General features: G+C 38.9%; 2 protein-coding genes across 2 annotated transcripts; one reads left to right on the top strand and one right to left on the bottom strand.

Annotated features, from left to right (window-relative positions):
* The first annotated feature begins 7,270 nt into the window (after positions 1-7,270).
* Positions 7,271-7,838, top strand: LOC114732572 (vitellogenin-2-like). Its single transcript, XM_028919869.1, has one exon. It carries the CDS (start codon positions 7,352-7,354, stop codon positions 7,688-7,690), a length of 339 nt encoding a protein of 112 aa, XP_028775702.1. The 5' UTR covers positions 7,271-7,351; the 3' UTR covers positions 7,691-7,838.
* Positions 7,839-9,277: 1,439 nt separating this feature from the next.
* Positions 9,278-11,896, bottom strand: LOC114732580 (laccase-2). The gene is made up of 5 exons (XM_028919876.1): positions 11,753-11,896; positions 11,475-11,626; positions 10,964-11,337; positions 9,878-10,843; positions 9,278-9,747 (listed from the first exon to the last, which is right to left on the bottom strand). The coding sequence occupies exons 1-5, from the start codon at positions 11,894-11,896 to the stop codon at positions 9,617-9,619; spliced, it is 1,767 nt and encodes a 588-aa protein (XP_028775709.1). The 3' UTR covers positions 9,278-9,616.
* Between the last annotated feature and the right edge of the window lie 418 nt (positions 11,897-12,314).

Raw genomic sequence — 12,314 nt, 5'->3', positions numbered from 1 at the left:
TATATATATACACACGCACGCGATTTTATCTTCAACCTTATCATATTTCGCTTTTTCTTTTTTTTTTTTGAGCAAAAATCATATTTCGCTTTTCAAACAAGACTTTGAGAATTGGTTTACTGGTTCCGTTGACGTTGACGATCCGAAACACGCCGTAAATCTCAATCCTGACGTCGGTTTAAAACAGTACCTAAATCTTCACGAGATCACGGATTATGATCGTAATATATAGTAACGGTGGGGTTCGTTTGACAAAATGGCGGACAAAAGTTAAAAAGCAATTAGCCATAAATATGTTTAAGTATTTTCTGTCACTTTACACGTCGGCCCGCATGTTGTCATCATTCTATTGCAAGTTATGGACCACTTACTCCAACTTTGCTCACTGCATGTGACTATTATAGCAGGGTACTATTTTTTAGGCCAAATGGCGCAAAATAAATAAACACACATAATTAAAAATAATCTTTTCTTTTTAAATTGAAAAGGAGGCCAAACTGGCCCTGCCGGGGATAGAATAGAATAGAATTCTCCGCCTCCTCTATGCCAGGACCTACTTTGGCATTAGGGCAATGGATCAAGGGCTTGAGTGCTTGACTTATGATCTTAATGGTGAGTTTTGGTGTTTCAGATAAACACAATGGATTTGTCCCTTTTCTAGTCACCTCATCATCATAGCTCAGCATCTGTAATCTAAACGAATCTAAGAAAGAAAAAGCATGATTAACTTCATGTATGATTGAATATGCTCACGAGGACCCGTCCATTATTTCATATATATAAATATGTATGTGTCAAATAATGACTGTGATTCTGATGCTATTTTTTTTAATGCAACTTCTTTAATTTAGAATTATAAAAATGAATCATACTATTGATCATCAGCAAGTTTGATGTATATAAAAAGTAACGAAATCTTTGTTGGATATCCTGCTCTCATGAAATTTCGTCAATCAAGTACTGCTATCTAACTGACCGTCTTTCATTCCCGTATGTGTAGGGCGTTTATGGTTCAATATATTACTCGGGCTCTTTGATGTTATGAACGACACAGCTAACTAATCAAGCTATATTTCCACGGTTTAAATCTCATGACTTCGATCCCACCGATGTTGATAAATTTCGATGCATGCGTTAACATATTTCCTCTGGAAATAAAATGGAATAATAAACTTTTTTCGGTGTAAGGAACATGCGAATTATTTGCATTCATAGGCATATGCCAATGGCGTCGTGACTTGATTAAGAGATTGGGCATATTCTGGGCAGCAATTTTTCGACGAAAAGAAAAATCGTCAAGATTCCTCCACTAATTATATCCTGCTAATTACTCAATTATGTTTAATAGAAGGAAATATATATTAACGGATGGCATACCGCATCATAAAACCTTGCTAGCATGGAAACAACCCAACCCAACGCATTCTTATTCTTTTCTTTACAAATGACACGTATTGCCACCAAACATTTAGTAAGCGATTCGACAAGGGTTGCAGAATTAGGCCTATATATAGAAGAAAACACACACACACACACACACATGTAAATATATGTTAATAAAGAGCGAACTAGAGATCGCTGGTATATATAAAGGCGCACCCACCGTCATCTGAAGTCTCCCAAGAACACGAACCCCGCCAGGCCTCTGTGATTTTTAGGGTATGTATATAGAACTGGCTGCAAGCCAAGGACCACAGTTGAATAAAGGTAGGAACGGTTCTAATTAGCAGCTTTTTACTTGGCTCTGTGTTTGCATGAAGTCAGGTATATGATTATTATATGTTTGGGCGTCTCGTGTTTTCTTCTTCTGGGGATCGCTACGAATACGATCGTTCGAACCAGAATTAAGAACTCTTGCTGACTTGTTTCTAGCTGTTATTAATTTCCCTCATACAAAGCCCTTTTTCTTCACCTGATTCTCACCCCGCAAATCCAATAATCTCAAATTTTCTTCAGAAATCTGAGACTTAATCAACTTTCGGTGCCAGTACGTAACCAATCGAGAAAAGCCTTGTCACCCGGGATGGCAGGTCTTTCATCTTTGAATCTATATCTATGAGGCTGGGTTCATTAATTACCTTTATTGCTTACATTATTTATTAATTAATTATGTTATATCTTCTTTATTTTCCTTCACTTGTAGTAATTTTCTCATCTACACACACATATATATAATGGCGCGGCATCATCAATTGATCAGGATAGAGAAGAAGACTGACAAGACCACAGTCTGATCTGCGAGTGCGGCATCATTAAGATTCACACTGCTCTTATGGTAGTGGGAATCTTGATGATGCTGCACTGGCAAATCTATGACTATTTGCTTCCCGCTGAGTTTTGGATCTTAACCGATCTCAATCGGAATTCTTAATTTCCTGATATCAAGGTAAGCTTTGGGCCGGCCTGTGTGTGTAATCACAGGCACACATACTTGTCATGCATGCTTCTCTATCATCTTTCTGTTTGTTAACTTGCTGAAGGCCTGAAAAGTAAAAATTTCGACATAATATACATCCATCAAGCCCTCATTACATTGAGATTTCAGAGATTTAAAAAGCATTATCTCTATTGTTTATTGATGCCTTCTCTTTTAATATGTACTGTATTTTCGTCAAGAGCCACTCCTGTCCAAGTGCATCACGTGGAGGTTAATTATAATTCATGTTCAGAAAAAATCAAAGTCTGAGTCTGAGCTTACAAAACATTATAGTTTGTAAGGTATAGTTTAATTTCTCAGGAAATCACTGACCTCTTTGTGGTGGGATTCCAATGAGAGTACATGTTTTATAAAAGAAAATGTCCATCTAGCTGGATGATAACAAGTACAAGATTCTCCATGTATATATACAACTGCTCAAACATATATGTTTGAATTTTATAAATCTCTTACATAAAGGAACCAAAAAGTAGACATGAATCACCAAGGTGTCAATTGAGAAACTCACTCTACCCAGTATAGCTTATCGGAGAGAAAAAGTAGGGCTTTAACCCCTGACCGAGGTGCCTCAATTAATTAAGAATCACTGCTGGAGCACCATTTCATATGGTAGCGCCATCCCTTGTTAAGTGATTCATCAAAGGAGGATCTATGAAGCGCACTTGGAAAGTTGTGGGTCGTAGAACATCAAAAAAGCTGGGTTTTTTTTTTTTTTTGGGTGTCGCCGATATGGATAATGGGCATTTTATATACTTTGAGGATATCGATGGATAGAACCAGGTTCGACAAACCTTTTTTTATTAGAATAAAAATTGAAGTACCGTATGTTAATAGAGATCTTGCGCATATGTTAGGTGTTAATTACCTCAGTATCTATTTGATTTATATGTATGATGCTAGCTGAAGCTTTTGCTGATTGTAAAAGATCCATATATAGTGATGAAGGTGCTGGGCTTCCGAGTTTACGTGGACTTCAAATTAAATTGGTACATCCTTGCCAGAAAGACAGATTAAAGAAACGATTTTTCTTTTCAATAAGAATTAAATACTTGTACCCAAATTGAACTCCTTTGGAAGATTTCGATATGATCAGAAAAATCCCTGTGATTGGTTTCACTCTATTTAGTTTTTATATTAGCTCTTCTCCCTTGCCCTCTCCTCTCCATCGCGCGCCCATTCACCTCCGTAGAATCAAATTCATAGACCGACACTGCAGAATGATTTTCCCCCTCAAAACATTTTATTATTTTTTCTGAATCTTAGAAAGTTAGAAATATATAGATTTGTATTCATTATTCATGATGATTAATAGCAAGCCATAATCTATTCAGGTTTATGTGCTTGACTTATTTCTTATGTATATACTCCTCCGGTCCTTAATATAAGACCTAATTGTTGAGTTGGTTTTGATCCTAAATATAAGACTCGTTTATCATATTTATCAATTTTTTCTAAATTACCTCTATGGATACTTTCTCAACCATAATCAAGTAGAAGAGGAAGATGGAGTATTAAGAAAGATGATTATAGTATTTTAAGAAAAATATGTCACATTTCTTATAATTAACTAATTTACCTAACTTCTTTAATCTAATTAAATTGGTTAAATGGTCCTTATATTAAGGATCGGAGGAGTATATTATATCGTGATATATTTTTCAAGAATCAAAATCTTCATAAAGTTGAGGCTCTATCGCATAGCTATGGACGAAGGTGCCCATTTAGAATATTTTAGATTGAGAATGAAACATTAGGAACAATAATTTACTGTATTTGAATATTTTAATCAATTTCTAAAACACGGGGAGCGTGGAAATTCCTGTCCTAAATGATCGTTCGAGATTTGATGAAGCCGAATCATTGACAGATATCCATGTTGAACATTTGTGGACTGCTTTGCCAACATGATGGTGAGAAACTTTAAAACCCTATATTTGTTTTTTTTTTTATAATTATTATTGCTTGGATTGAAGTTTGACCCCTTATGACCTGCTTTCACATGCATGAATGTTATGGGGGAATTAATGAATCAGTGAAGAGTCCCCATGGTTTGGAAGGAAGAGTCCATCCAACATGTCGTGTGCTCGCGATCTGATAATGTTGGGTGTCGGATATGCTCTCAATGGCCCGGGATATTTAATAAGGCTATTTAGCTTAAAAAACATTAAATTAATTTATAATTTAATTTAATTTCGGTTAACTTAGTTTGGATGGGTAGTAACACACTGAGAAATATGATGAGTGATACTGGTTACTACAACTCTTTCCCTTGTGAGGTACATTAACCTTTAGCAGTGATTTTTTTCTTCTATATTCTTGTTTGAAATGCACCTGATACTCTGATAATCATTAGAGAACTCAGCTTAAAAAAAAAAAGAAAGATAATAATTGGAGAACATCATGCAAGTATAGAAGTCATGGAGGACTGAATTTTTAATTTCATTCACATTCTGTGTTTTGCTTTAAGGGGAGACAGTAGCATGAACATATGTAGCTGACAGCAACATAAATTAAAATATCAAGGGCATCAGTTGAAATCTAATTTGGAGTGTCACACACACACACACGCTTTAATATGAACGTGCGATTGCATTGCGGACACAAATTTCATTTTATCATTGTTATTACTATTGTGTCCTTTTATATATGTTTACGTAATTTTTATTATCTAGTTAATATGCTCAATAGCAAGGATCATCCTAGCAATAGCTATATACATTCTTAAGATTCAAGTCGGTAAAGACTTCGAAGAAGAACTGTAAAGTAAAAATCATTAAGAAAAGTGGATATATGGATGGATCCATCGCTAAAATTCAACAATATAATGAAATGAAAGAGGATGTTTGCGTTTGATTAATAGGAAATCCTCAAAATGAAAGCTGTAGGCCAACATCTTAGAGTTATCCTTTATGATGATGTGAAAATGCAGCACAGTGCAATAGCTTCCTTTTGTTTTATAAGGAAGCGTGCCGGTTGAGTTCCTATATTTCCACCCCCTTTGGTTTCCCCTCTTTAGCTTTTTCACTTTAACTCCGATGTTAGAGGGTTTCTTGTTTTTCTGTACAAATTTGTTTTTGTGTTGTGGATATGCAAGATCTTGACGATATATGAAAGTATGAGTATTTTAATTTCTGATGGCGAACAGAAAAGCTGGGGGCCAATATGCGTAATGGCGTACTGTGCAGCAGAATCTGTCCCTTGTAAGATTTGAAAAAGTAGAACGTATAATAACCCTTCCAACAATATCACAGTCAAACTAATAAAATTATTAGTTAAGAATAAAAACACAAACAGACTTGGTGAGATCAGTGAAAAGATAATCACAGCTGCAGGAGAATAATCTGTCCCTTCCAAATTCAAATTATAACGTCTTAAGGTTCAAGAGTAGCTTGTAAGTTGTAAGCCTCCCATCATATCCATCACAGTTAAGCTGTTAAAGTGGGAATAAAGGGAAAACACAAACAGATTTGTGTTGAAGGGCCATCTCCTATACATTTACCATTCTGAGCCGTCCGCCCCCACCCTGACCATCCCACGTGCACCTCACATGTCTGCACGTGCCGCTCTTCCCCCGGCGCCAAACAAAAAATTCTGAAACATGTTGAGGATTTTCATTTGCGCCAACCGCAACACACCACGTGACTTGATTTTGACCATTCCTCATTCATGCTTCCTGCTGATTGTTTCTCATCATATATTCACTTTGTTTTTGCCCCCTGCGTTTCTCTGGTTGTGGGCGCCTCAGAATTTCACGACCTTTGTGCATTTCTGCTGTTCTTATTGCAACACACTCCTCACAAAAAGCCCTCCTCTGGGCTCCATCGGTCAGCCTCCTCAAAAATCTCTCTCTGTTTTACTCTGCTTTTGAGTTTTGATTACCCCGTCAAATTAATTAGCATGACTTGCACATGCATGCTCCGCAAAATTTTTGACCGGTCAAATGATAATCTTCATAACGAAAGGTTTTTCTTTCAATATATAAAAACGCTTCAGATCAAAATCCTTCACATGTCAAGTTCAGCAGCAGCCAGAAGCACACTTAATTAGTTGAGAATATTCAAATCAAAATGTACAGCTTCATCACTGCGGAAGGCTTCTAACTACTGCTCTTCTCACATAAGTGCCATGTGCTTGTGAATCCAGGACTCTCTAGATTAATCCCTAAGGAAGAACTAGCAATATAGTAATATATATACGCCGCTGCTAATAATTTTATAATGAGCATAGGAATGGATTCTAGTTTTATAGGGGAAGCAAATGTAGATGCACAACCCAACAAACAGCACCGACTCCATGCATATGATGCAGAAGGAGGAGTGAAGATGGAATATTATTGGAGCGATGACCATATCTACCGCTTCTCTGTTTTACCACGAATAATGCTTTACCATGATTATTATTATGATGCAGCTCATGCCATATTTTATTTCATTTTTAAACCTGAGAATTAAAGGGAAAAGCGAAGCCAGATTATTTAGAGTGGGAATTGACAAACAAGAGTCATGTTCCTTGGAAAACGGGAGGGATTCATGAACATAATTAAATCATTAATTGTTATGTGAAGTGAAGCCCTCTTTTTGACTATCAAGGAAGGATGCAGAGTGATGTCAGGGGCGCATTCATCCATGTGCACATTTTCTGCTATAGCAAGAGGCATCTTGACCGAACGCACAGCTTGAACCTTGTCGAATCACTTAATCATCATCGCCTCATTCTAACCATTGCGCCCCCTCGCAACAAAAACCTTGGGATATATGCTCCTTATTGCTTCTTTAAATTCACCACGAAACAGTACAAGTTTCCCTTTTTTTCCTTGAAAAAGAAAAGAAGAATAAATAGACCACAGAAACAAAGAGGGAGGCACAAGGTGGGTGATAGCCATAGGCGTTGCTGTTATAAGTTGGCGTGTGGGTGATGGACGACAAGTGGAAGGTATCAAAGAAGGAAAGAGGCTCGAGTTCAAGCGGCCAAGCGTGGAGCTCTAGTGACAGCAAGTCAGTATTCGCCAGGAGTGCCTCAGCAAAAAGCTCCTCTACTTCTAACTCTCCTCTGCTTCGAAGCTTTTCTCACAAGGCTCCTTCCTCTGCATCGTCCTCCAGCTCCAAGTCCAATCTTCCCAGGAGTTTCTCCCAAAAGAATTCCACCTCCATAGGTAAAAAATGCACCGATTTGGCCAAGGAACAGAAAGCCAGGTTTTACATAATGAGGCGGTGTGTTGCCATGTTAGTTTGCTGGCACAAGCATAGAGATTAATTCTTGAAGCAAGTATATAGCAGAACAGAACACCCTAGCTAGGCCTACTTTACATTCTGTGGCTTTAACTGATACAGATCCAACCTTTTTTCTTTCTCATTTTTCAATATAGATTCGATTGTAATGACGACTAAGTTGAGTTGAAGGTTTTAATTACACTACACATTGATTTATCGTCATGCCTCTTGTTCTATCTCATCATCTGTCGATATCCCGTCTCTGTCTCTGTGGTTCTCTCAGTCTCTATGTTTTGGTTTAGAAGGGAAAGTCTTCCTTTTTGGTGGAGGAGAGATAGATTCTCTATAGCTTCTTGAGGGTGTTGGAGACAGCAAATATATAAACAAAAAAAAAAAAAAAGTATGTAGATATGCCTAGGAAATGCAAGCCACATTCCTTTTTTCCCACACACCCGATCGACGTGTTCCGTCCAAAATGTTGCGACGTCGACTTACATGACTTCGTTTATACTTTATTGTTCTTTTCCCTGACTTCAATGACACCCTCAAGGGGGATTTTGCTATTTGAAGCTACTTCACCTCGTAGCAATTCATTTTTGAAGTTGGTGGGAATGTGATCATCGATTTGAAATCTTCATTCCCTGTTCTCTTCTCACTAACCACTCCATCTTTTTCTCGCAAAATGGCTTTTATCAGGCGTTACAATTTTACTATTGCAAGGCTCAACTGAAAAAATGCAAGTCCACTGATTAAGTTGATCTTTTGGTCATATAGAAGCTCCGTGACCAGGAAAGGAAGAATGAAGAGAAAGCGAATAGCAAAAATTGACCCGAAATCTCGACTTCGCCTGAGATGAGAATTCAAGATTAACGCTAATAATATCTCACCTGTCAGTTTTTTTTTTTTTTGGCCAGAAGCTTATTTTTGTTTATTATTTACATTTCCTTCCATAATAACAGGTCTTTACGTTTACATTTGTGAAGCAGCTCTCCCTTCATCTCTCACATTTACATGGAAATCATGATGAAAGAATATACTCCTCCGGTCCTAATTATAAGACCCAATTGACTTATTTGAGAAGATTAAGGAAGTAAGTTAAGTTGGTTATTTATAATAATAAGTGTTGTCATTCTTAAAATATCCTTGCTAATTAAGTATATTGGCTAAAACTATCATTATTAGAAGGATTATCTTGGAAAAAATGCATAAATATAAGAGAAAAAATGAATTGGGTCTTATAATTAGGACCAAATAAAAAGTCAAATTGGGTCTTATAATAAGGACCGGAGGAGTACCATCAAACTCTTCCCCTATGCAATGGGCTTCTTGTTTTTCTTTTTGTGTGTTGTTTTTTGTGTTCTTTTTTGGGGGGCGGGGGAATAATGACATATCAAGAGTAAGTATTCGATTCAAGAGTCAAGGAAGAGCAACCTACTGAACGTAAACCTCGCGGCTTCAGTATTTTTACTGGCATCAGAATTAGATTTAGAATGGTCAACACTCGAGTCAAAACGTTCGAGGTGATTTATGGTGAGGCGGGTCAGCGAGAATGCTGCAAGTATATTTGATTTATGTTCACGTGAAACTTGCAGGGGAAAAGCCGAAAAGGTGAGCGCACCGAAGACAACAATGGAAAGAAGAAATATCATATTCAATTAATCTCATATATTATTCATCAGTTCTTTTGGAAAAAGATGGACGTACATTCCTGGAGACACAATCCAGTAAAACACGTACCCGAAATTTCCTTCAATAGTTTAGTGCAAGGACAGAGTCTCAGAACATCAAACTGCCACAACCCAAAAACACAAGTTAGACACCAATTTTCGTTTTCTCTTCACCCTTATTGACCACGCCGAGAAGAGGGGAAAAAGATCTCGGCAAAATCCTATAGCTTAAACCAAAGTAGAGAAAGAAAAGAAGGGTAAGAGATGGAGAAATTTGTCGGAGGATCAAGAAACAAAAGAAATCAGCACTTGGGGAGATCACGCGGAGGCGGAGGCAGCTTTTGATCAGGGAGCTTCCCATCTTCCACAATCCAAGCCATCCTCAGTCCCCAACTCAGGTGTACATCGAAGTGGCAGTGCATGAGCCACACCCCTGTTTCATTCATTCCCCGCATACCAAATCAAATAAATCTCATCCCATAACTTCTAATTCTAATCATGAATTATGGACTCCGAATTAAATAAATTTTATTCACGGTGAACAGAGATAGAACAGTACTCACCTGGGTTGTCTGCCAAGAAACGTATCGCAGCCCATCCCCCAGAAGGCACACCCACAGTGTTCCTTTCAACAGGGTCCAAAAGGTTAAACTTTTGTGGGTCTGTCATAGGGTTGAAGTTCCCAAAACCTTGACCCACAACGTAAAAATTGTACCCATGGAGATGCAAGGGATGGCTCTCAGCTCCCAAAATGCTTGTGCCCTGCAATACTACCTCCACGCTGGTATTAAAGGGTATGACTAAAACCTTAGTTCCGTTGCTAACCCCGGTGTTATTGGGAGGCGTACCCGTATAGTTAAATGGTGTGAGTGGGAAAGCCGGGAAATCAGGGGTGTAATTTTCAGCCAGCCCGAAGAAATGCTGTTGCAGGATGGCCACGGAAGGCAGAGCAGAAGATATGTTATTCATGGAAGCCTGAAATTTGGATGTATTAGTGGGCCCTTGACAGGTTTGGTTTTTTGGGCATGGGCTGCTCCCAAGGCCCACGGTGAAGAAGAAGTGCCTGTCCACTATCCGGGGCACGTTGGCTGGGTACTCGGGACTATTCAAACTACGAAATTTGCTGCTGAAATTGGCGACGGAAGAAGTGTCGTTGATGGCAGGAAGGGCGGGTTTCGAGAGGCGAAGACTATTCAAACCAACATGGTTGGTGTTGGAGGGGGCTTGATATTGAAGAATGCCAGCAACAGTGGAATTGTCGAAAGTGCCCATTCCAGTGAAGTAGGGTCGGGCCAGAATGAAGAAAGTGGCGTTAGGGTAAAAGGGTTTTGTTCGGAGAAGAACGTTTGTGGTTTGTCCGGGTGTGACGAGGATGGTGTCGGAAGTGAAGGGCTTGACATAAGATGCATCGGCTTCCACCACAGTGAGGCTGTGGCTCGCTATTCGGAAGAAGAGCTCGTCGTTGAGTGCAGCGTTGATCAGTCGGAGCAGGTACGTCTTTCCCGCTCTCACCTTTATCCGGAGCGTGTCTGCCCATCATCATAATGACCATCAAATGCTTAATAAACTGTGGCGAACAAATAATGAGGAGGAGGAGGAGGAGGAAGAAATTAAGAATTGTGTTTGTGTTTGAAGTTGAAGTACTATACCATGAGCAGAGCAATTGTAGAGGGGCCCAGGGAGTCCGTTAAAGGTGTAGGCATCGGAGACATTGGGACCCGCACCTGTCCGAAGAGCTTGTGAAATAACAGCCTCTGGATCCTCATTCCACCACTCTCCCAAGAGGATGGTGTGTTCCTTGTAGGGTTTGGGAAAAGGATAAGATTGGTTACGCCTGGGCAGAATAATGAGGGGACCATAGACGGATGCCCTCAACCAGGAGATGTGAGCATGCCAGAACAAGGTTCCCCTTTGCCCCACAATGGTGAAGTTATACACATAGCTTCCCCCGGTTTGAATCGGACATTGGGTTATGTACGATGGCCCATCCGACCACCCGCTCCTCACTTGTCTCACTCCGTGCCTGCAGTTGTTTCACCCATCATTAATACTATAAGCATTCATTCATGCATGCTTCTATCTATACATTTTCTTATCTGTTCACGTTACATATATAAGTGATAAGAATATGGAAGCTCATCATGCCCAATATTACATTACCAGTGGATGGTGATATTGTTTGCAACGTGATTGACCACCTTGACCAATAATCTGTCCCCTTCTCTGGCGACAACGCGAGGCCCTGGAAACTTTCCATTCACCGTCACCATGCTCTTTGTGTGGCATAGCCTTGTAACGTTAATCAACTTTACCTGTAGGAAACAAAATGGAATCAAATTCACTAGCCATCCAGGAGAGTATAAAATTAAAGTTACTTCTAACGAGCTAGTATTATATATATATATATATATGCATGCATAGAGTGTGATTATTCGTACATCGAACTTGTAGTGCCTTGTGATGCCTCCTGCATGGCTTGAAGCAGCGACAGCAGCGTCAGAGATGGTCCAAAGGAAGCAGGTGAGCAGAAGCAAAAGACTCAATACTGAAAGAAGTGAGGTAGGGATCACTTTGTTGAACATGGTCAAGTTTTGCTGCCTCCACCACAAGTGGTAATGATAATTATTGGATATTAGTTGCGAGAAAAGTGATGAGAGACTTGGGGTTATATATAGCTAAATTATCGAGCAGCGTTTGGTCGGTTAGGTATCTCGTAAATTTCCGGGTTTAAGAACGAAGCATTCCAAAGGATCGGGACTCTGAGTCTCCAAGAAAAGATTTTTACCTACTCCTCGTCATGGTCCCATGTATATTCCAGTTTTGGAGTGTCGTTAACGTTATTTTTCATTTTTAGTCCTTCATTCTTGTCATCTTTGAATTTTACTTCTCTGGAATATTTTAATGTGAAAACTGAAACTGAAGCTATTGACACGTTTGAAATAACGGTTAAACCATCCATATCAGAAGTTCAGAACCATTATTGAAATTCCAAAACTATGC

The sequence above is a fragment of the Neltuma alba genome, unplaced genomic scaffold (genome assembly GCF_004799145.2).
Source record: "Neltuma alba isolate B1F8T4 unplaced genomic scaffold, ASM479914v2 tig00012919_pilon, whole genome shotgun sequence".
NCBI lineage: Eukaryota > Viridiplantae > Streptophyta > Magnoliopsida > Fabales > Fabaceae > Neltuma > Neltuma alba.
The sequence above is the reverse complement of the archived record's forward strand: the minus strand, read 5'-3'. Positions and strand labels throughout refer to the sequence as shown.